General features: G+C 44.9%; 1 protein-coding gene across 6 annotated transcripts in view; it reads left to right on the top strand.

The window, feature by feature from the left end:
- Positions 1-504: 504 nt before the first annotated feature.
- Positions 505-26,169, top strand: part of BLNK (B cell linker) — an 80,317-nt gene continuing 54,652 nt past the window's right edge. For 2 of the 6 annotated variants that reach the window (XM_088476931.1, XM_088476929.1), the window contains exons 1-2: positions 505-568; positions 22,749-22,814. In XM_088476931.1, the coding sequence (XP_088333057.1) occupies positions 22,798-22,814 (17 nt within the window). In that variant the 5' untranslated portion in view covers positions 505-568; positions 22,749-22,797. The other 4 variants (XM_088476927.1, XM_088476926.1, XM_088476928.1 and 1 more) reach the window with 3 other exon arrangements.

Here is a 26,169-nt window from a genome sequence, read left to right as displayed (position 1 = left end):
TTCCTTTAAATAGATATAGTGGCATATTTATCTTTCTTTGCAATTTGTCCGATAGTTATAAATTCTTATTGCCGCATATCCTTTGGGTCCCTCCCCCGCAAAAAATTGACCTACAAAGGCGTTAGCTATGGAGGGCACGCGCCAGAAAGCTGGATGCATATCACATTTTAGCAGCCTCCACAGAAACGTATTGGGGCTGCGCTTGCGATCAGAAACGGGGGCGAGCATATCAGATTCACTTCATATTTGTGGGTGCAAAACAGCTTTCTTCGGTGGGTTTCCTGCAAAATAGTGTTACTATATATAACCCATAATATATAAAATAAAAAACACTATTTTGTGCTGGATTAGTTAACAGATTAAACAATGAAAATAAATGTAAAACCGTCGAGCTGAGAAATGCATTAAGATGTACGTTCTTAATCACTATTGTCAGTCAGCTACAGGTGCAGATCCACACCCACATAGGTACTAGCCAAGATGCTTGTGTAGGATTATTCATGATCTGGATGGGCAGGGAGTGGGTCATGTGACAGAAAAGAAACTGGAGACTTGACTATGTGATCTGGTGAGTTTTACTTCTCCTATGAAATGAGTAAGTGCCTACTACACACTGGAGAGAGAAATACACAGACACAACGTGTATAGAAATGAGTCTTCCGTCCGGTGTTGGGATAACACACTGACAGGCTAATACATGACCCATTCAGCACTTGGATAACATGGAAAAACTTAACAAGATTGCAGCACCAGCTGGTCAGAAATTCAGGTGAGGTGATTTTTTTGTTACGTTTGCTTCCTGTTCAACAACATTACAATAAGATTTCTTGCTTCTAGCAACAAGACAATACATTTCCTTCATTATTAAGCACTGCTACCAGGCAAGGTCTATTTCTTTGTGTTTTGTGAATTAAATTGGTTATGCAGGCTACATTGTGTAAAACATTTTTCTTTCAGTTTTTGCACCCTTAAGGGGCATATGTATCAAAGCTTGATGTGAGACAAAATTGTGAGATATATATCACCAACCAATCAGCTTCTAACTTACATTTTGCAGGCTGTGTTTAAAAAAAATGATAGTTAGGAGCTGATTGGTTGGTGATCTATATCTCACAATTTTATCTCGCATCAAGCTTTGATACATATGCCCCTTAGATCTGGAAGGAAAACACTTTTTATTTTAAAATGATATAAAATAAATCTGAAATATTCTGTTTGAAAGTAAACACTGCAAAGTTGACTAAAGTGACATTTCAAAGTGATTAGTTGCTGGAGTCTATTTTAAAAAAATGTACTTGCATTGCGGAGCACAGATTTTTTAAATTGCAGAGAAAGGCTGAATACTGGAAATAGAATTTGCCTAGTAGGTTTGTTTTTTCCCGGGTAAGGTAGCTGCGGGTATCTGGATTCGTTTTCGCGTCTGTTGTTGTGGTAATGGAGTTGGATATTTGTCGAACAAAACGCAGAAAAACTACATTATCGATTAAAACAAAATGCTATATATATCTATATATAGGTACATGTTTTACGGTGGTGTTTGGTTTATGCAGGTTTTCATTTAGCACCATAAGAGAAAAAAACACAGATGTACAAAAAATAAGAGAGAACAGCAAAAGCAGTTAAAGTATAGGATGGGTTTACACAGTCACTGGGATAAATTTACTAAAGTGTGAGTTTTATAGAAGTGGAGATGTTGCCCATAGCAACTAATCAGATTCTAGCTATTATCGTCTAGAAGGTGCTAGTTAAATGTTAAGCGGAATCTGATTGGTTGCTATGGGCAACATCTCCTCTTCTAAAAACTCTCACTTTAGTAAATATACCCCACTGTGTACAACAGGTATAAGAGAAAAGTGCACAATTCAGCAGAGGGTAGATTCTAAACCAGTAAAGAAATATCCAGAGCATAACAATACGAGAAATATTTGAGAGTGTAGTTATATAATTTTCCCCGTGCAACAATTCGCCTGATTCTGAGTCGGGAGCAAAGCAAAAAAAAAAGCAAGTAATGTGCACCTGGACAAACCATGTTGCAATGCAAGGGGTGCAAATAATTGTATTAATTTTGCATGCAGGGTGAAAACTGGCTGCCTTTGCATGTAGCCCACAAACGCTGGTCAACTTTATTTTTACACTGCGATTTAGATTCGCGTTTGGACACCCCCATCTGATACCTAAACCTTTCTGCACATTTTCATTTTGCCCCACCAGCAGTGCAACATGGTTTTGTCCAGGTGCAAAATTACCTGGCTATTTTTGCATTACGCCCATTACAGAATCTGCCCCAATGCATACTTCCCTGCTCTCCCGGGAGGCTCACGATTTTTTTGGGGTAACTCCCCCGCATCCCCAAAAGAGTAGGCAAATCTCCCACCCACTTCCTAGTGGAGTGAGCAGGATGGGGAGATTTTCTGAGACGTTTGCGGGTCCGTATGGAAGGGGCGTGGCTAAATGACACTAATTGCGTCATTTAGCCCCACCCCCTCCTCGTGGACCCGTGAATCGCGGTGGTTTCCTGTAAAGGAGTTGGGGCCTAATGCCGACTATTGTCTGGCCCCGCCCCCCGAAGATGAAAGAAGCAGGTCCTCTCTGGCTGCTCCCGGAATGCTGCCCTGCAAAGTCGGTCAGTAGGCCCCAATGATTGATTCAATCTGGTATCCAAATCTTTACAAATTTGGGAGATTGCTTTTAGCTTTCTGACCTTTTTCTAAACAATCGTAGTGTTCATTCTAGCTCCCTGCATGTAATCAGTGAGGGGGGCATATTTTAATTTCAGAAGGGCAAAATTTTATACGTGATGTATCGCTACAGTAGCTGTAGTGATGCATTATGTCATAAATGGTGCTGTTAAAAATGAAAATATGCCCCCCTCACTGATTACATGCAGGGTGCTAGAATGAACGCTACAATACTGTGGGCTCAACATTTTCCCCCTTGTAGCTCAGCAAGTGGGTGATGTTGGTTTACACAATATATGTACAAACATTAAGAACAATAGAGGCTTCTACTCTCAGCTAAAGCAAACAGGTGAAATCAATGTCTGTTTCTAAAGCAAACCACAAACCATTTTTGTAGTTGTCTGCCATAGGAACAATGATGCAACTGTTTATAACCAAAGTCGTTGAGCAATACTGAGGAGTATTATGTTTATAGTGATTAGTAAAACAATTTTTTTATTTAATAGGATAAATATACTCTAACGTTTCAAAACAAGTAACATATATTGACTCAAAAGGATTATAAAACTGTAACCTATATCCTAAATTTAAAGATTACCCTTAAAGTCAGTAATGCCTTAAGGTGCATACACACACAACGATTTTTTGAACGATTATCGTTAACGATATCGTTTATCGTTCAATCGTTGAAAAAATTGTTCACTTTCTGAGTTAAAACTATGAACGATTATTGTTCATGCGCGTTCACGTTTGTAGTTCAGTCAGACTGACCAACTCAACGATTTTGAGTAAGGGAATATGCAAAAATCGTTTGTAGTTCAAAAAAATCATTCATTACATTTAGTAAATGAATGATTTTAGTAAACTATTTTCGTTAATTTTTCCCTTGAAAAAATGAACGAAAATTGTTAACTAAAATTGTTCATTTACTAAATCGTTTGTGTGTGTGTGTGTGTGTGTGTGTACGCACCTTTTAAAAGCTACATTTAATTCAAAGAAGATACCACTCCATAATACCATATTACAGGTTGCTGAGTACCTAAATTTAATCTGACAAGTCAGTGTCATTAGTTAATCGGATTCTCAGCCAGCTTTTGAAGGTTCGTTTCTAGGGCTGCACGGAGGTTTCTGTCAAACTGATTTTTTTATTTTTTTTTTGCCCCAAGATAGAAAATGTCCCATGTGCATATGAAGGCAAAACTACATGACCACGTGGTGCAGGCTGCATGTCCCTCCTCCTCTGATCTCAGATTTGCTGCTACCGCTTTGCAGCCTTACTGCGCTGTGCCGTGGAGATTATGTGATGCAGAAATTGTGCTTTCAGCAAAGTATAAAGTGCTTGGTTTTACTCTCTGCTCTGTGTCCCATAAGCGAAGGCTCAGAGGGATCCATGTAGCCCTAGGATCAGGACTGGATTAAGACTTTGGGAGGCCTGGAGCATTTAAGACAGGGGATGCCAGTCCCGCTCCTCCGGCCCTCCCTCTCTGGCGAGCAGGTCCCTGATCCGGTGGTGGCACAGTTGATGGACAGTGAAAAGAGGAAAACACTGCAGGGTAGGAGAGGAAGACTCAGCAAAAGGCGCATGATGGAGAGCTACTGGGTCCTAGTGCCAGGCATCTACTGCAGCAGTGTGCTCTGCTCTGGCTGGGGTAAGGGGGGGGGCTCTGCCTAGGACCGCACAGTGTCCATCACTAGATTAATTTGGTATGATCAGGCGCACATCTGAATTAGGTGTTACAAGTAGGAAGCATTGGGCAATGTACTTGTCAGTGACATCAAGCAATAATCCGGTCACTCCTGCCAGTAAGAATAAATCAGTGTACTGATTTTACATAGAATTACTGAAATAGTAACAGTGTACATTTCCATATTCTATATTCAGGGGTGCCGAGACGGGGGAAGGGGCACAGGTACTGATTTCCCAGGCTTGCTGGAGGGGTCTGCCATCTTCCCACTACACACATACACACCCTCGCACCCCTCTCCATCTGGTCAGCAGCAGTAGTGCCCAGCAGATACCCAATGCCAAAGATACTGGGTTTTATTGAGGGGTCGGGGGGTTTTAGGAGGCGTAACACGCCCCTTCCTATCACCCGGGCTCAGCCAGGATCTCTACAGCCTTGTCTGTATTTAGATCTCCCAGAGATTGGAACTTGGAGGTGGCACTGCATAAATCAACATTTGGCTGTACCAAATATGTATAGCTTAAGTTCCTCCACTGATGCACCCAAACCCTGTTCCTACCTGCCCAAAAACACCTATTTTTGATGAAACTGTCGAGGTCCACGAATCAAAACTATCCCGCCAAAATGGGGACAGTTGGAAGTTATGGCATTGTTGGAAATAAACAGATGGCCAGGGGGCGGCCAGTCCGGGAGACTTGGTCTCTCTTGCGGGCGGCAGGGAGTACAACCCTGATTTTTGGGAGCCTCCTGGCCATAGCGGGAGAGTCAGCAAGTATGACTTATAGGAAGTGAGAGGACATACTACTGCTGCTCAGAGGCAACAGCTACCCTGGACCCTCCGCAGCCCAGCACACCGCAGCGTGTGCTGGGGATAGAGACTGCTGCCGCTGAGCAGCAGCAGTCTCCTCTCTCTCTCTCCCTGCTGTATGTGCTACTGACCCGGGCCCCTGTTAGGCCCCTCCAGAAGGCCCGGGCCCGTGTAAGTAGTAGCACCCACACTCATGACAAAATATACCCTGGGAGTGTGGCTGCCTGCTACACACCCTTCTCATGTGATTCCTCCCCCCAAAGCCCCACCCCCTGCTAAGCTAAAACATACCTGCATGTTGATCATCGATCCGGTGAGCTCCTCCGTGACTCCGGTCAGCTAATCACCGGGCTCCTGCTCTGTGACCCCTGGTCAGGTGCTGCAAACTGAAATTGGGGGTCATAGAGCAGGGGCCCAGCGAATTTAAAGGCTTGGAGGAGTTTTTTAGTTCATGAAATCCACTATAAAATCCCTTTTTAATACATTTATGTGATACTAAAATAATGTGAAAATGCTCTTTTTCACATTATTTTAGTAAAAACAATATTGATAAATATGCCCGTTAGTGCTATTTACCTCTTGCCCATCCTCCCCTTCACTCCCACTATCTGTTGTGGCCCCACAAGGCTCTGTTTTCAGGCCTCTATACCGATAACGCCTAAATCTACCTCTTCTGTCATACCTTGTGCACCCACCTGCTTCTCTGCAATCTCCACATGGTTGTCCCAGTGCGCCCTAAGGCCAACAGGGATCGGTATGATTTACCTCTGGCCACATGGCTGGTGGTTCAAATCCCGACAGCGGCAGCCCGACATCGGTGAAAATCCAGAACGGTGATTAAGGTAAGTAGCTCTAATCTTTTAAAACTAAACCTTAGGGGTGCGTAACTCTAACCTCCCCCCCAGTGCCTAAACCTACCCCCCCTCCCCTAGCCTAAACTTAACCCTCCCAGGTGGGTACCTGACACTCCTGCAGCTGTCCGCGCCCGGCTTACCAGCGATCGGGATGACGGGCATCTGGCTTCCTGCGTAAGTAAAATGACAGGCATCGGGATTTCGACGCCTGTCATTTGTACCTTGCCGGGATTAGACAGTCGGGAAGCCGGCGGTCAGGATTCCTTCTGTCGGCTTCCCGACTGCTTCCCAGGCCAACATGCCCAGTCACTTCCTCCTTAGAAGTATACCAGAATATGCCCTGATGTCTCCCTTCGATGCTACCTAAACTCTCGTCCACTCTCATCTTCTTCCTTCCTAACTATTGCAACCATCTCTTATGTCTTCTGCTTTATTTATCAGCATCCTTTATTTATCATTTGTCAGTGCCTTTAATCCATCTTAAATGCGGCAGCAAGTCTGATCTCCCACTCTTGTTGCAGCACCTTGGAAATACCTACAGAGGTCCCCAGTATCCTCCAGATTACAATTCAAAAAACTTGTTCCCACAAAGCCATCAACATCACCTCTTTATATATCTCACAGAATCGGTATAATGGATATTACACAAATAAAAACACATATATATATACTGTCCATAAAGCCACTATGGGAGAACATAGGAGATGCCAAGATATTATGGGAGCCATAATATCTTGGCATCTCCTATGTTCTACCATAGTGGATTTATGGACATTAGACCAATACGGACTTGAGGTTGTGGGTGAGATCCTACATGCACATACATACAGTATAGGTTTTTATTTGTGTAATGTCCATTATGTACATTTTACACTGAAATTATGAACTAATTTTATCCATATTAAATATATTGAAAGTACCTTTACAATCTAACTAATTTTATGCTACACATGATATTGATTAATTAGCACTACTACTTTCTCTTGTGTATTTATCTGTGCTAGGGAGTGACTATCCCGATTATCAGTAGCTGCTAGAGTTAACTCCTTTCAGCGCTTGTTTATACCTACTAGGCTCTTTTAGTGTTACAATTGCAGCTGCGATTCTGTATGCAGCGGAGCAGCAATTGTTTGTAAAATCACACCCTCCCCTAACAGTAAGGAGACGCTCATCAGAGCCATAGCAAACGGCACCGCAACTGCGGTCACACTCGCAACCCATATGCAGGTTCTTTAAAAATCGCCCATTTGAGTAACTTTATTGTCACTCAACATGGACTGAGATGCTGGAGTCATCTTGTCTGCGTAGGGGATCGCATAGGCCTGCTGCGACCCGCCCCCAAAACAGCACTGATCTATTGTGAGCTTTCCGACCACTCCCCCATTTCCTCCTCCATACGATGTCGTCCTGCCAATCGCATTTCAATCCCTGAAGGAATGCGTGCGAGATTGCAGAGGGGGCTTACATTTCGATGCATGCTTAGTTCACCAGTAATCGCTCAACTGTGTAAAAATCGGAAAAGCTTACATCTCTGAATCAGGCCATCGGTTGTAAGTAGAGATGCGACTGAAATGTATATGACTCGTCATCTCCTGAAGTTGCATGAGATCGGTTCCAGAGAATGCGCAGTGCAAAAACACGCAAGGCACGCTCAGTAAGCAGGCGCACATTAAACTCATTATAAGGCCCAATGTGCCGATTACCTTTACATCACATGACACTCCTAAGATTCTGTGATACTGAAGACTAGTTTCAGTCTCCATAGTCCAGATCATACTTTTAACTAAAGAAGGTGCTTTCCAATTATTGGGAGGGGATGTATTCAGCCTTCTAACGAGGAAAAGTGGAGACGCAGCCAATCAGATTCTACTTATCATTTTATAGAATGTAAATGATAGCTAGAAGCGGATTGCTAGTAGCTACAGGGAACTTCTCTACATGTCCTCTTTAGACGGTTTGAAACCTCTCTGATCTGAAATTCTCTTTGATAGTGGCTACTCTTTGATCTTGTAAAGAAAGGTAACAGCATCAGTTGTACTAAATCAAACTAATACCCTTTTTCCACTGCTGCAATAACCCGGTTTGCAGTTCAGTTTAAAAGGGTCCTTGGGAAAAGAAAAACGGCAATCCCACCCTGGTTGCTACCTGGGAAGAACCTGGGTAACAGTGCAGCATAAACAGCGAGACTCTGGTCACGATGACCTGGGTCATTTCTCAAACCAGCAGATTGGCTGGCTTCCGTAGCCCTTGGAGATGACATCATCTCCAAGCGTCCACTGTAAACCCAAAAGAACCGGGTCCGGTGTAAATGGCTGGACCTGGGAAATAACGCTTTTGGTGGAAAACATCGGTCATCCTGATTATGCTGAGAGTTACTCAGATTACCGATGTTCACACAGATGATCCAATACAGCTTTTGCATATTTTAGCAGAGCTCTGTACAAAGACACCAGAGGCTGTGCTACAGCGTCCAACTCCTAAACAGGCTCAGGATCTCTTCTCTTTGTGCCCCTTTGCTCTGCTCTCAGTAAAATTACGGAAGTCCCATTGGGATAACTTGGCAGCAATGCACTGAAGCAGTTGTGATATAGGTGTCTGGCTGGACATGGTGCTGTGCTGCAGATTGCCCTGTACTCCCAGTCCTCATTTTCTGTGCCCTGTTTTATTTCCCATTAACAACTCTTGAGCAGTGTGCAGTTTACCCCAATCCCTTTTTTTTCCCCGGTAAATACAATTTCGGCTAAATCAAATTTTAGGCTAAGAAATTCCTGTTGTGGTGTGATTTTAAAATCCTTGGCTTAATAGAGTAATACACTCTATCTGTTCTATCATGATATTGCTGTTTCTGATGTCAAACTAATGACACTAACAATGTTCTAACTTTAGGGACACAATAGCGTTCCCTTTGCAGCATTATTCCAAGGTTACTGCTAAAACATATCAGAATTACGGGTATACAGCTGTGCGCATCAAAAGACCGGTGGGCAGAGAAAGGCTGCCTGTAGTTAAAAGTGATATTATTTTGTTTCTGTGTAACAGCCAGACTTTCCCTATGTAATTACAAATCTGCTGGCTCGGAGGAAAGAAATCCAAAAGATTACAAAAGTAGTAATTTTTACATTGACTGAGGCCCGCTGGGAATGCGGCAATCGCGTCACTGTACATATAAGCTACAAAAATTATAATAATATGATTATTTTAATAAGCACCTGTAAAAGTATAAATACGTCAGCAATAATGGGTGTTATGTTGGGTTTATTTGCGCTCTAGCGTTCCACTCTCTAGTCTGCTTCAAATCGTAACATGTTTTATGTGCCCAAAGATTGTCCACTGCAGACATCTCTATAGTCTTTCCTATAAGGGAACAAGGGGAAGATTTATCAAACCTCTAATGAGGACAAGTGGTGGCGTTACCCACATCAACCAATCAGATTGTAGCTATCATTTATCTAGTCAATTCTATAAATTACAGCTAGAATCTGGTTGCCAGAGCCATATGTAGACATTTTGGTGCCCTGTGCGAGAAAGAGAGCATTGGAGATTGATGAATACTGTCCCCATACTAGTGTATGGGGACAGCGGGCCATTCCGCCAGAGGAAGGTAAGCAGGAGATATCTGTGATACTAGTGTATGGGGACAGCGGGCCATTCCGCCAGAGGAAGGTAAGCAGGAGATATCTGTGATGCTAGTGTATGGGGACAGCGGGCCATTCCGCCAGAGGAAGGTAAGCAGGAGATATCTGTGATACTAGTGTATGGGGACAGCGGGCCATTCCGCCAGAGGAAGGTAAGCAGGAGATATCTGTGATACTAGTGTATGGGGACAGCGGGCCATTCCGCCAGAGGAAGGTAAGTAGGAGATATCTGTGATACTAGTGCATGGGGACAGCAGGCCATTCCGCCAGGAAGGTAAGGAGGAGATATCTGTGATACTAGTGTATGGGGACAGCGGGCCATTCCGCCAGAGGAAGGTAAGCAGGAGATATCTGTGATACTAGTGTATGGGGACAGCGGGCCATTCCGCCAGAGGAAGGTAAGTAGGAGATATCTGTGATACTAGTGTATGGGGACAGCGGGCCATTCCGCCAGAGGAAGGTAAGTAGGAGATATCTGTGATACTAGTGTATGGGGACAGCGGGCCATTCCACCAGAGGAAGGTAAGTAGGAGATATCTGTGATACTAGTGTATGGGGACAGCTGGCTATTCCGCCAGAGGAAGGGAAGTAGGAGATATCTGTGAAATCTCCTGCTTTACCTTCGTAATGAATGGCCCGATAACTTCATTTTTACAAAAGCAGAACCTTTTCACCTGCAATTGTAAAAAAAAAAGTGATGATGAATAGGCTGCTATATGCAGTCAGATGTGCACTCACCTGGTCAATGATACTTTATGTCCATGCACAGACTGACACTGACACAGATTGTGTCACTGACTCGCTGTTACTGCCTGGATCAGGGGTGGATTGGGAACTAAAAGTGGCCCTGGAAACATTTCTGGAAGTGGCGGCGCCAAATCAACTGTAGGCGGGACCAACAGCAAAGTAGGCGTGGTTAGTACATCACTATGGACGGGATGTATGACTCTTCACAATTTGTATGCTATATGTGGCCTAATCGCGGGAGGCATGGCCATGCTGCCTTAGTGAGCCCCTCAGCCCGGTGCAAAGCCGGGGGTGAGGGGGTGAGATCAGTGTGATTGTTTCCACACCCCCCACAGGCAGAGGAGACTGCTGCTGCAGCGAGCAGTCTCCCACTGCAGTGCAGCCCAGCACACATGCTGCTGTGTGCTGGGCTGCCTTTAAGGTAAGATCAAACTGTGGGGTCGTCCGGGGAGCCGCTCCTGGCTGCCGTTTCGAGAGCTGTGATTGGATCACTTCAGGTATTATGTTTGAAAAGCCGCCGGCTCTGATCCACCACGGTGGTAGCGGACAGATCCGTGGTAGTGGTCGGACTGGCCCTCTACTGCTGCCTGTCTTCCCTGGCACTATGGTCCTGCATCCCAGCTCCCTGTGCTCCTGCTGAGCCTGCCCTGGACCACTGTATTAACACACACTGTAAGAAGTTGATAGGCATGTGGGCTAACTGCCTGCAGGGGGGCTATGTCAGAGAGATGATGCTGAGGGCAATTGTGACACTCATGGGGGCATGTGGGGAAACAAGCTGCTGGGGGGCAAATGGACAGGGAGATGCTGGCGGCATTTAGGGGAGGTGGAGCAATGTATGTTAATAGGTTCATAGGCAAACGCAGGGGGGGGTTCCGTCTGCCTGGAAACCCCCCTCCCCAGCCCACACATGACCACAATAGAAATAGTAATATAATAGATTGTTACTAGTGCTGTATGTTCTTCTCAGTATCACAAATGAAATAATTAGCACTACCTGTGGATCTTTTAACATGTATCAGCCAGTAATAAATAACCTGTGCACCAACTAGAAGATCTGGAAAACATGCACTGTTAGAGATGCACTGCTATAGAGCCCAATATGTACATATATGTCCAGGGCCGTGCTAGGTTACTCTGCTGCTCCTCCAGGCTCCCAGACTTGCTCCAATAGTCTGGAATGGTGCCCGCATCTTAAATAAATACGTTCACCTCAGGCAGGATGGCCTACTGCCACATATAATGACTTACTGTGATCACTGGTCCTGTATATGCTTGGAAGTAATACACACAATACACTTTGTATGACGCTTATTGAAGTACTGATTCTGCCCTCTTCATTGACAGGCCACACTCGCTCTAAAATTAAGCATTTGGAAACCCCCCTCTGGAAATCCTGCGTTTGCCACTGGCTGGGTGGGGGGGTTAATTGGCATGCAGAGCGCTGCTGATTATGAAATGGGGGGGTCTCAAAACCACTCCTGCTCACAGTGGGCACACACATTTTTGTTTTTGCACTGCCCCCTACAACTCTAGAGTATATATACATAATATGTGATAGAATTTTTTTTTCCCCAAGAAACAGTGACACAATATCTGACACGGATGGGAACCACCCATTACCAGATCTCTAGTTTCGCCTATGGATAAGAGGGAGGGGGTCCAGCGTCAGACCTGAGCCCCTCCAGCAACCCCAAGCCCAGGTAATTAGTACCCGCCCCTGTCTATTGTGGACACTTTTACTGCCTGAGGGAGTGTCCAGGTGCTGTGAAATGCATTGCAATTTTAAGTGACAATTTACTTTTTTTTTTTTTAATGCTCTATAGCCTGATTTTTAACTTGTGAAACTGTGTTTTAGATTTTCAAATTATTTGTATCTTTAATTAATCCTCTAACCATTGTTGTATACAATAGGGAAAACAATTTTGTTATTTTTAAATTCCGTTTATCTATGACAATAGTGAGTTGTATTATGATGCCATTAATCTAAGTAATCATTTTGTTTACAGTATCTATTTTATTTGTTGGATCATCCCTTATTTATCAGATTTGGGAATAGAGTAGACCTAGCAATTAAAGGCCCACATACACCAGGCGATGTATTTTCTGATCCTGCGGTCGGATCAGAAACGTTGATCCGACGGTCGGAAATACCTTCAGGCGGCTATTGATGTTCCCGCGATCCATCGGCGGATCGGTGAAGTTCTCCATGTTAAATTTCACTGATTTGCTAATCACGATCATATATTGATTGTGATCTGCAAATCTGTGAAATCCAACATGTTAGATTACACCGATCCTCTGACCTGGAATCTGGGGATTGCAACGCTGCACTGGAGGTGGGGCAGATTTAAAATGTGCAGAGAGATTTAGTTTTGGGAGGTCCTAACTGAAATTTACATTGCAGTGTAAAAATAAAGCTGCCCAGCATTTGTGGCTGAAGGCCCGCATACATCAGCAATTGATTGCAGCAATTTGCAATCGATTGTGTATAAATATCTTTCCCTTTTTTCAATCAATTGCAGAATTGCTACAATCGATTGAAAAAGAGAAAGTTATATTTTTATACACATTCGATTGCAAATTGCAGAATTGCTGCAATCAATTGCTGATGTATGGGGGCCTTTACATGCAAAAGCAGCAAGTATTTACCCCACATGCAAAAACAATCTATGCAATTGCCCCCCTTGCATTGCAACACAACATGGTTTTTCCAAGATCACAGTCAGTTGCTATATCTTACTCTATTCCCAAAGCTGAATCAGGCCCATAGTCCTATATTGCTCGGCTCCTATTTATGGAGATTAAGGGACTAGTTCTGCATAGCGGAAGTGTCACACTGAAGTAATATGCATGAATACAGCCTTTTTCAGCAATATACAAAATGTTATATAGTGGTCTGCACTGCTATGTGCACTATATGGCAATTTGCATTGCTGTGTGCATTATATGGTAACTACTGTACATAGCGGCATGCACTGCTCTGTGCACTATATGGCGGCCTGTGCTGCAGGGTGCACGATATGGCGGCCTGTGCTGCAGTGTGCACAATATGGCGGCCTGTGCTGCAGTGTGCACGATATGGCGGCCTGCGCTGCAGTGTGCACGATATGGCGGCCTGCACTGCATTGTGCACGATATGGCGCCCTGTACTGCAGTGTGCACGATATGACGGCCTGTACTGCAGTGTGCACGATATGGCGTCCTGTACTGCAGTGTGCACGATATGGCAGCCTGTGCTGCAGTGTGCACGATATGGCGGCCTGTGCTGCAGTGTGCACGGTATGGCGGCCCGTGCTGCAGTGTGCACGATATGGCGGCCCGTGCTGCAGTGTGCACGATATGGCAGCCTGTGCTGCAGTGTGCACGATATGGCAGCCTGTGCTGCAGTGTGCACTAAAAGCTACACTAAATAAAGATATACTTCTTTAATGCCTGACCACATTTGTTGCTGCTGCTATGAAGTACTACTAGTATTAGAACAATATTTATAAAGAAATTATATTCATTATGGCACAAGTTCTCAAACTCGGTCCTCAGGAGATTGAGAACCACTGCATTATGAGCATCTTATATAGATGTATATAATAAGGCAGTGGTTCTCAAGCTCAGTCCTCAGGACCCCACACAGGTCATGTTTTTCAGGTCACCCAGCAGGTGCACAGGTGTACTCATTACTCACTGATTCATTTTAGAAGACCCACAGGTGGAGCTAATTATATCACTTGTGATTCTGTGAGGAGACCTTGAAAAGATGCACTGTTTGGGGACCTGAGGACTGAGGCCCTGATTCAGAGCCGGACGCTCTTTGTGAGCGCTCGCTCTGAATCTGGGCGGCCTGTTTTTTGGGGGGTTTTTTTGACCACCCACAGCTTTTGCGAGCAGCCAGGTGATGGTCACGATGGTCTCGACCATTGCGACCATCGGGCTTGAGACGAGACCCTTGTGGTAGGGTCTCGTTCCCGCAAGCCCCAGTGAGCTTCCTGCTCTAATAGAGCAGGAAGCTCACTACTGACATCACTTGTGATGTCAGTAGGGCCGCCCCCAAACGGCAGGCGTTCCTTCGGGAACGCCTCCGTTTGGGCAGCCACCCCCCCTCCGCGCCTACAAAACGGGGCGAGCTGTCGATCAACATTGACAGCCACCCCGTCTTGTAGTGAGTCCCGCAGCGAGTGATTTCTCGCTCGCTGCGTGGCTCGCACCCACGCAGTGCGCATGCCACTTGTGCGCACTGCCCGGCCATCGACCCTGCTTGCGAGCGGGCTTGAATCAGGCCCTGAGTTTGAGAACCTGTGTAATAAGTACATGTTTTGTTTTTTCTAATCTGTGCAATAACAGTGTATCTGACATTTCTTATACAATGGAAAGATCATATTTGGAAATACAGACTTGTTAATAGCCAGTCTCCAAAAATATATTATAGCTATCATCTTGTGTTTCTTTCTGTAAATATATATCTGTGTTTTCAAACAAGGAAACTGCCATCAGTCTCCATTATCTGGCCACAGTGCTCATCTACCTGAGAGACCGATAATCAAGGAAACTGATATCAGTCCCCATTATCTGGCCACAGTGCTCATCTACCTGAGAGACTGATAAACAAGGAAACTGATATCAGTCCCCATTATCTGGCCACAGTGCTCATCTACCTGAGAGACTGATAAACAAGGAAACTGATGTCAGTCCCCATTATCTGGCCACAGTGCTCATCTACCTGAGAGACTGATAATGGGGACTGATATCAGTTTCCTTGTTTATCTGGCCACAGTGCTCATCTACCTGAGAGACCGATAAACAAGGAAACTGATATCAGTCCCCATTATCTGGCCACAGTGCTCATCTACCTGAGAGACTGATAAACAAGGAAACTGATATCAGTCCCCATTATCTGGCCACAGTGCTCATCTACCTGAGAGACTGATAAACAAGGAAACTGATGTCAGTCCCCATTATCTGGCCACAGTGCTCATCTACCTGAGAGACTGATAATGGGGACTGATATCAGTTTCCTTGTTTATCTGGCCACAGTGCTCATCTACCTGAGAGACTGATAAACAAGGAAACTGATATCAGTCCCCATTATCTGGCCACAGTGCTCATCTACCTGAGAGACCGATAAACAAGGAAACTGATATCAGTCCCCATTATCTGGTCACAGTGCTCATCTACCTGAGAGACTGATAAACAAGGAAACTGATATCAGTCCCCATTATCTGGTCACAGTGCTCATCTACCTGAGAGACCGATAAACAAGGAAACTGATATCAGTCCCCATTATCTGGTCACAGTGCTCATCTACCTGAGAGACCGATAAACAAGGAAACTGATATCAGTCCCCATTATCTGGTCACAGTGCTCATCTACCTGAGAGACCGATAAACAAGGAAACTGATATCAGTCCCCATTATCTGGCCACAGTGCTCATCTACCTGAGAGACCGATAAACAAGGAAACTGATATCAGTCCCCATTATCTGGTCACAGTGCTCATCTACCTGAGAGACCGATAAACAAGGAAACTGATATCAGTCCCCATTATCTGGTCACAGTGCTCATCTACCTGAGAGACCGATAAACAAGGAAACTGATATCAGTCCCCATTATCTGGTCACAGTGCTCATCTACCTGAGAGACCGATAAACAAGGAAACTGATATCAGTCCCCATTATCTGGTCACAGTGCTCATCTACCTGAGAGACCGATAAACAAGGAAACTGATATCAGTCCCCATTATCTGGCCACAGTGCTCATCTACCTGAGAGACCGATAAACAAGGAAACTGATATCAGTCCCCATTATCTGGTCACAGTGCTCATCTACCTGAGAGACCGATAAACAAGGAAACTGATATCAGTCCCCATTATCTGGTCACAGTGCTCATCTACCTGAGAGACTGATAAACAAGGAAACTGATATCAGTCCCCATTATCTGGTCACAGTGCTCATCTACCTGAGAGACCGATAAACAAGGAAACTGATATCAGTCCCCATTATCTGGTCACAGTGCTCATCTACCTGAGAGACCGATAAACAAGGAAACTGATATCAGTCCCCATTATCTGGTCACAGTGCTCATCTACCTGAGAGACCGATAAACAAGGAAACTGATATCAGTCCCCATTATCTGGTCACAGTGCTCATCTACCTGAGAGACCGATAAACAAGGAAACTGATATCAGTCCCCATTATCTGGTCACAGTGCTCATCTACCTGAGAGACCGATAAACAAGGAAACTGATATCAGTCCCCATTATCTGGCCACAGTGCTCATCTACCTGAGAGACCGATAAACAAGGAAACTGATATCAGTCCCCATTATCTGGTCACAGTGCTCATCTACCTGAGAGACCGATAAACAAGGAAACTGATATCAGTCCCCATTATCTGGTCACAGTGCTCATCTACCTGAGAGACTGATAAACAAGGAAACTGATATCAGTCCCCATTATCTGGTCACAGTGCTCATCTACCTGAGAGACTGATAAACAAGGAAACTGATATCAGTCCCCATTATCTGGTCACAGTGCTCATCTACCTGAGAGACCGATAAACAAGGAAACTGATATCAGTCCCCATTATCTGGTCACAGTGCTCATCTACCTGAGAGACCGATAAACAAGGAAACTGATATCAGTCCCCATTATCTGGTCACAGTGCTCATCTACCTGAGAGACTGATAAACAAGGAAACTGATATCAGTCCCCATTATCTGGTCACAGTGCTCATCTACCTGAGAGACTGATAAACAAGGAAACTGATATCAGTCCCCATTATCTGGTCACAGTGCTCATCTACCTGAGAGACCGATAAACAAGGAAACTGATATCAGTCCCCATTATCTGGTCACAGTGCTCATCTACCTGAGAGACCGATAAACAAGGAAACTGATATCAGTCCCCATTATCTGGTCACAGTGCTCATCTACCTGAGAGACTGATAAACAAGGAAACTGATATCAGTCCCCATTATCTGGTCACAGTGCTCATCTACCTGAGAGACCGATAAACAAGGAGCTTAGTAGATGGTTTGTTGTGTCTGTGTGCACTACCAACATTCAGCTAAATCTCTCTATTGTCTGTGATGTTTCAACTCTCAACACTGACAGATATAAATAGAATACAGACTATAATGGAGCTGTAGTCTTTGTGTATGTGAATTATTGCTTATTCAACTTTTATTAAATGAAAATATAAAAGCTGTTTGTTCACAAGAAATAGAATAGTTGACATTCAAACAAGACTGTGAAGGGCATGTGTTGACACCTGCATTGTGCCTTCAGCAAAATACAGATAATGTGATGGGAGAAGTAGTTGATTTATGTTGTGGTAAGTCTGCCTGGCAATGGCTAATTCTTGAAGAGGCGCCTAACTGCTCCGTCACTTTCTTAGTAAGTAAAGCTGCCTTCTTATTAAGATTGAGGCAACAAAAATGGCTGCCTGTGCAGGGCTTCCGGTGGGAAGCTTCCGTATTGCGTGTACGGAAATAAATACATACATTCACCAATACGCAGAGATCTACGCATCTCTGCGCCCGCACAGCCTGTATCCGGAAGCCTCCTTTCATAGCCGTCCACATTCTCAGTGCGCACTTGCACCAGCTGTATCACTGGCGCAAAAGGCTGAAAACCGGCTTAATTACACACATGCACATTTCTGCACTACCCGTCGTTTTGCCAGGACACTTACTTCATACTTGCCTACTCTCCAGATTCGGCCAGGAGCCTCCTGAAAATTGGGAGGCACTCCCAGCACCCCGGAAAAGCCAGCAAGCCTCCCGGCTGAGACGCCCACATCCCCCGACCCCCCCCCCCCACACACACACACACCACAATTTCCAGACAAACCCCCCCGCTACAGTGGGGCCGATGACGCGATTCGTGCTGAATCGCATCATTATGACCCCGCCCGTTCCTCACAATGCCAGTAATCTCGGCATTGTGTCACAGGGGCGGGGCCAAAATGATACGATCGTGTGGCCCACGCTCCCCCACCCCCCGCTATGCCAACTTGGTTGATCCTGGAGGAGGGCACCTAGAATGTTGGCAAGTATGACCTACTTTAGAACTCCGTTACAGCCCAGTTACTACTTTTCGGTCACAGGTGGTCAAGCATTTAGTTTGCACACAACTATATAGCGCCCGTAGTTGCGTACTTTAGGGCTTGAAGCATGCGCAGAGTAAAAACATGCAAAAATGGACTTTCATTCAGCTCTTCATTAGATGACACATTCCCCTTTAAAGTGTATCTGGTTAATCCAAGACCGTGGCATCACAAGGGGGGTGCGGGCCGCACCAGTGTGTCACCCGCCGAGGGGTGACACCAAGGTGCAGACTCCCTCTCAGTGACAGGAGCCGAGTGCTACACTGTAGTATTAAGTGCAGCACTCGGCTCCTGACACTGTGAGGGAGCCGGCACACTGCACACAACGCAGTCCGCACCTCCTGCACCCCCTTCCACGGTAAGAAACACTGGAGCATGGGGGTTCGGGCCGCGTGGCCATGCCCCTTCTTGCATGGCGACGCCACCTTTCCAACGGGGCGCGGGTTCTCCACGTACACAGCATCCCGCCCCGCACCTGGTGACAATGCGGGGAGGGACACCACTGATTCTTGCGTTATCTATATTCTAATGTTGTCTAGGTTCTTTGTGACCACATAAGCTGCATACACACGTAAAGATTATCCGTCAAACCAACCAAGTAGTTGATTGGTTGGAATGAAAACCTGGTAACGTATGAAAGCAAATGACAATCAGCAATTTGCTCCCAAATGCCAGAAAATGGACAAAAACTGTTGTTTGAACAAATTATTTAGATCAAACATTTAACAAACTTGTCTGACGACCATTCATCTGTTTTCTGGCATTTAGGAGCAAATTGCTGATCATCATTTACTCTCATACGTTACCAGATTTTCATTCCAACCAATCAACTAGTTAGATGGTTGGACAGATAATCTTTTCGTGTGTATGCAGCTTTATGGAAGCTTAATGACGTATGTTACAGTATATGTGGGTTTAAGTGTTTCCTAAAATAATCTTTGCAAATGAATCACAATGTGAGCTAATAGGACATGTGAAGAGTAATTAGCTAGCCAATGCTGATTTTATATTTAGATTTTAACATTGCACTTTCCAGCGTAGGTCTTCCTGAGCATGTCCACAGTTCTACTTCTCTCACATATATAAGTTGGCAGATAGTAGAATGTTTTGCTTTCATTTCCCCAAATATGTTTCCTGCTCGTGACCAGGTGCTTCTTATTTGAAATATCTGGTAATTAGGCACAGGTGACAAAGATCTTTAACTGTTTTATTTTCTGGAGTATAGAGCAAGAGTTTTTAACCCATGAGTCTGAACCACGATATTGTGTATCTCCACGGACTTGTGCGAAACTACTGTACGTTAAACACAAACAGGTTGCTAAAATATTTTTGTACATATCTGAAATTATTCAAACTGAAGGGCGTTTTATCAAAACTTGGAGCGAGGTAAAGTAAAAATAGATAAAGTACTGTACCAACCAATCCACATCTGTCATTTTTCTAGCACAGAAAGTAAAATGACAGTTAGACCCCTTTCAGACATCTCGAGATTCCCGGGAATTTGGCCTGCCTCAGCCAATTCCCAGGTAGCCGCGTCTGTCTGAAAGGTACCTACCCGGGAACACGTTCCCGGGTAGCCGCCCCTTCAATCGACCCAGGGTTTTTCCCCGCTTTTACATGGAGTTGACAGCGCAGAGCATCCTATAGGACACTCAGCACTGCTGCTTTGAATTGGCAGCGCTGCTGCTCACCACCCCCAGCGCCGGCCGGCTGTGTACAGAGAACCCCAGCCGGACGGTGGGGACACCCGTCGGCGGGTCTCTGCCACAGTGGGCCGCCCGCCACGCCGGACAGCTGTGTCAGCGACGCAGGACCCCAGTCGGCTGCCGGGCCACCCGTACACTCTCCCCTGGACCACCAGGGAATTAAAATAAATAAAAAAATAATAAATAAAAAAAACTAATTCTGCATTATGATTGGCTGGCTTCCGGCAGCTGAATGATGACAACATCATCAGCCAGAGAGGGGATAGGCTAGGAGGAGCAGACGGCAGAGAAGAGGCAGGTAAGCAGAAAAACCCTGCTCTTGTCTGAAAGGGGTCTACCTGGGAATTTCCAGGGTAGACACTGTAGTGTGACAGGGGGGTCTCGACCAAATACCCGGGAATTTGCACAGGAGAAATTCCCGGGTCTGAGCAGGAAATTTCCCGGGTTGTATATCTGAAAGGGGTATTAGATGCTGATTGGTTGGTACTTTATCTCTCCCCAAGATTTGATAAATCTCCCCCTGAATCATAGGTTTATGACCTGATCCACAGACCTAAAAAAGGTTCTAAATATGTCCTGATTTAGGTGGAACAGTCCTGAGCTAAGGGCTCTGTCACACCCATCCTACAGTGGGAGAGTTGGGAGGTATATCTTGTCCACTGCATGGGGAACGGGTGCTGCACTCACCTGATACTGGATACATGTGGCAATGTCTGTGTGTTTGGAGTAGAGGGGAGGTTGCTATGGTCTAACCAGGCGCCTCTTGCACTCTAATAGTTTTGCAGTGGACCTGCGCACTCAGTGTAAATGGTAAGGGCTATTAATTTGTGTGCTGCTGCACTTATGGATGTCTGACTTCATCCGTTGTAGGTACAGAATTAGAGGGTTTAAGTGCTGCGCACAACCTATATCTATTTGACAACTGGGAGGGCTAAAGATATAATAAATGTATACGTAGCCAAACGTTCTACCTAGCCTTCATGATACTCATATACAATGTGTAGATTAATTAGGAAGTGATGCTTAGACACAATAAATATAGATATGATGTTTTACTTAAACTCTGAAAATACATGCAATAATGTGCAACAATATATATATATATATATATATATATATATAAATATATATGTGTGTGTGTATGTATGTATGTGTATATATATATATATATATATATATATATATATATAAACAATAGCAACTGTGAATCAGCACAATATGGTAGGTGCACAATCCACCGTGTACCTGACTGTACACCCTGTGGTCTGTGCAGTCCCAATATAAGAGATCACCAGTTGTTCTTATGATACAGTAGGAATTGAAGGGGTTACTCCCATGAGCCAACCTGATACCTGTAACACACCTCCAAGTATATAGATGTATTAGCGTCTATGGAATATGAGGATGAGAAACAGCGGCGTCCCGATATTCTCAATAGGAGATACCTCAATAGAGCGTCCAAACGTCCTGTGTGTTAATGGTGTGCGTTGCCCGGGGTGATGCTGTGATGGTGCGGCGGTGGCTGGCTTCGGCTGGCAGCGGGGATCACTCTGTGCTGCGGTGCTCTGGACCATGCAAACACGGACACTATCCCTGTTTCCAGAGTTAGGTCCATGCGCGCGTCTGAGTGCGCCAGCAGGCAGTGAGAGGAAGTGAACAGCGGTCCTAGCTCTGGAGAGCCGGGGGCCGCGGACACTCCTCTCAACAGAGGATACTTACCCGGATGTGCTCTCAGCTCTCTGCCTTGTTGATTTTCCTGTCGGCTGCGTGGGTGCGTTGGCGCGCTTGCTGCGGTCTCCTTTCAGCTGCGTTCTCGTGATGAAATGTTCAATTTACAAGTGGCTACAGGTCCCGGGGCACTTTGAGTAAATGGATAAGTTCTGGGTGTTCTGTCTCCAACGCGTTTCAACCTAGTTGGTCTTCCTCTGGGAGTATAAGATGTCACTAACATGTCACTGTTGGATCTTTTATACAGTCCTGCTCCCTGTGATTGGCAAGTCTGATGACAACATCATCTTAGTTGATAGGTCTGTGGTTGTCATGGTGATTGTTACCATGGATGTGTTTATTACAAACAAGGCCTCTTGAACTCTGTCTACCTAGTGGCTCCCCAATGGCTTTAATGGTTCAGGGCTGGTCTGTTCTTTGCTACTAACGCTGGCAAATTTTACAATTTTAAAAGCACGCAATTATATCAAGCCCACTTCCCCGAGAACTTCAGCACTATGCCGCTGTAGCCTTTGGCTTGTCAAGAGAATTTTTTTAAAACATTTTTGATTGTAGTTCTTTAATGTGGTTTGCAAAGAAAAGGTTAAATAAAAAAAAAAAAACTGTAATATAAATATTACAAATTTTTATATAAAGGAATATTTACTAAAACTTCGGGAGGGCATTTACACCTATCGCCCTCCTTTTAAATTGTTTACCCATACATGCAATTATTTTTTGCTGTGAGCTGCTCCAAATAAAATACACAAATTACTCTATTCATTGATGATAATTAATTTCTCTCTTTTTTTTTTTTTTTTTTTGTGCAGGCAGCTACAGAAGATTGTGCATGACATAAAGAAAAATGATGGCGGATTAATGCAAAAGTTAAAGAAGTGAGTCATGATAAAAATGATGTCCTAATCTATGCAAGCTATAATATCTGGTAGTTTCTATCCAGGAGTGTTCATTGCAGATGACTGAGGCAAGGCAGTGTCAGGAGGTCACAGCAAGGGCTATGTGCTGGAGCAAATTCCTGTTTTCTGTTCTTCATTGCATAGGTATTATTTATTTTAAACTCATTAAAGGGAAGTATAGATCTCATCAATTTTCTGCATATAAAATTTGCACTTTCTAAGAACAATTTGTTATCCCTTTTGTAATATAAATTGTGAGACTGTCTATCTAGCTGACAGTTAGGAGCTGATTCGGTTGGTACTACATCTCTGTCCACTATATCTCTCTCTCCTAGGCTTAGTAAATAGACCCCATAGAACTTGCATAGGGCGATTCAATTGTTTATTAGACGCTATTTTTTTAGGGTGCCTGACAGAGCAATTCAATTGTTGGTCCATTTGGGTGTGATAGGCGCCGGCATTTCTGCTCTGACAATCGGAAGGGTGTGAGCAAAAATGTACGCTAGACCCGTGGCTTGGGCGCTCTAAATGTTTTACACGGCTAAACCCGGTCAAATAAGGCGTGAAGACCGCGATAATTAATGGGAGCCCAGAACAATTTATATGTAACACTGGGTGCCCATTAATTATTGGTAACCACAAAACAATTGAATCGACCCCACAGAGAATATTTTATTTCCATTGACATTTCCATTTGAAATTTATAGAGACCTGAGTGGTGGGCATTTTTTTTTATTTTTTTTTTAAAGGAATTTTCCAAAAATAAGGGAGAGGGTACTGAATAGGTCATTTATACACATAGTATAATGACTGTATCAAACCTTCTAAAGAATGGAGAAGTTATCCATAGCAAGTAGCAACCAATCAACTTCTATCAATGATTTTATAATCTGTAACAAATGTTATTGATAAATGTTAGCTAGCAACTGATTGGTTGCTATGGCCAACTTCTTCACTTTTTAGAAGGTTTGATATATGAGTGAGGTGGATATAGGGGGATGGTTTCAGGTACAGTAATGTAGGAAAGGGGAGAATGGGGGGATAGCAGGATGAAGGCTATCCGGTGTTTAAGGGTCTGCGTCTGCGCAGGACCCATTCTGCACATGTGCAGAATGGGTTCTGCGATCTCGCAGACTCTTCAAGCCGCAGTATGATTTTGGGGGGCGTGACTGTTCACCGTTCCCGGAAACAGAGGGGTGTCGTCTCCTTTATTCTGGGAGGGACGAGGCCAGGGTCTACATCAGCGGATGCAGATTCCTGGCCTCTTGCGTGAGCAGGCACGGGCTGAAGCTTCCCGCAGCCTGATCAAAACGAGCGACCATTTGTCGCGATGGTGATCCCAGCCTGCGATGTCGATCGCAGTGCTGGGATGGCAAATGGAGCTTGTGTGCGCTCTGAAAATCCGTCCATTACTGAATTAGGCCCACTTCTCACTATTATGATAAGCAGATGGAATAGTGGGCCTGATTCAGACCCATTCGCTAGATGCGCTCGCTCACTCCCAACGTATGGAAATTTGGCTAAGTGACATCAAGGCAGCCGCTCGCAGGGCAAGTCATAAGCACACCCACTATGTATTGGCGAGCGATCACTTTTTGTTTGTAGACGCCCCCCAGCCTGTCTTAATACGCCCACTTGCGTACGTCCTCTCCAGGAAGTGCGAGAAACCATTGGTACATCGAGCACCATCGGATGTGCTCGCAGCGCTTGAGGTTGACTATACCCTGCCGCAAGCACTGCGAGCACTTCAGTGTTGATTTCAAGCAAGTGATGTGTCCTAAGACGCTGGCTGTTAATTATGCACGCCTCTAAAACGGCGTTGAATTTTTCAGGCACGTCTGCGTTCGCACCTCCACTTCCCCGTTTTCAGTGGCCTGCCCGTTACCACCCACAAACGGCATGACCTGTCACTCATTCAGCTGGGCTGTCTATGCTTGGCGAGCGAGAGTTTACCCATCGCTCGTACCAGTATGCGCACGCGCAATACGAAGCCTACGCATGCACAGACTGAACAACATTGCTCGCTCCGAGCGAGCGGCTGCTTGCGAGAGGGTCTGAATCAGGCTCAGTGTCTTATCTTAATACTAGTTACCCTTATTCATTTAATATTGGGCCCTTATAATTAGGGGTGTGCACCGGCCACTTTTCGTGTTTTGGTTTTGGATCTGGATCTTTCTTCGTGTTTTGGATCTGGATTGGTTTTGCCAAAACCACCCTTCCGTGTTTTGGGTTCTGGGTTTTGTGTTTTGGATCTGTATTTTTTTGAAAAAAAGCATAAAAACAGCTAAAATCACAGAATTTGTAGGTTTTTCTGCTCCTATGCTATTATTAACCTCAATAACCTTAATTTCCACTCATTTACAGTCTATTCTGAACACCTCACACCTCACAATAGTGTTTTTATGTCCAAAAGGTTGCACCGAGGTAGCTGGATGACTATGCTAAGAGACACGAGTGGGCGGCACAAACACGTGACCCATCTAGGCGTGAAACTGCAGTGGCAGACAGGATGGCAGTTTGAAAAACTAGGCCCCAAACTGTACATAATGCAAAGAAAAAAAAGAGGTGCAAGATGGAATTGTCTTTGGGCCCTCCCACCCACCCTTATGTTGTATAAACAGGACATGCACACTTTAACAAACCAATCATTTCAGCGCCAGGGTCTGCCACACAACTGTGGCTGAAATGATTGGTTTGTTCGGGCCCCCACAAAACAAGCTGGCAATTAATCTGTCCCTGCACAAACTGGCTCTACGGAGGCAAGATGTCATCCTCATCCTCCTCATCCACCGATTCCTCACCCTCTTCAGTGTGTACATCCTCATCCTCACAGAGTATTAATTCGTCCCCGCTGGAATCCACAACCACAGGTCCCTCTGTACGTTCTGGAGGCTGGTCTCCCTGGAAGAGTTGATAATTCATTTTATGAACATCATCTTCTCCACATTTTGTGGAAGCAACCTCCTACGCCTTTCGCTGACAAGGTTCCCGGCTGCACTAAACACTCTTTCGGAGTACACACTGGAGGGGGGGCAACTCAGGTAAAATAGAGCCAGTTCGTACAGGGACCTCCAAATTGCTTCTTTTTCCTGCCAGTACAGGTACGGACTGTCTGACATGCCTACTTGGATGCTGTCACCGATCTAATCCTTTAACAGACAGACGCACGCTTGTCGCTGCTGCTTTGAGGATGCAAGTGCGGCTACAGCCCACACAATTCACAAAGAGAGAAAAAAAGAACAATATTTTTATTGTTTGTGTAGCACACTTTGAGGGTGTCACTAACCTTTAACAGACAGACGCACGCTTGTCGCTGCTGCTTTAAGGATGCAGG

The sequence above is a fragment of the Taudactylus pleione genome, unplaced genomic scaffold (assembly GCF_031769625.1).
Source record: "Taudactylus pleione unplaced genomic scaffold, aTauple2 ptg000198l, whole genome shotgun sequence".
NCBI lineage: Eukaryota > Metazoa > Chordata > Amphibia > Anura > Myobatrachidae > Taudactylus > Taudactylus pleione.
The sequence above is the reverse complement of the archived record's forward strand: the minus strand, read 5'-3'. Positions and strand labels throughout refer to the sequence as shown.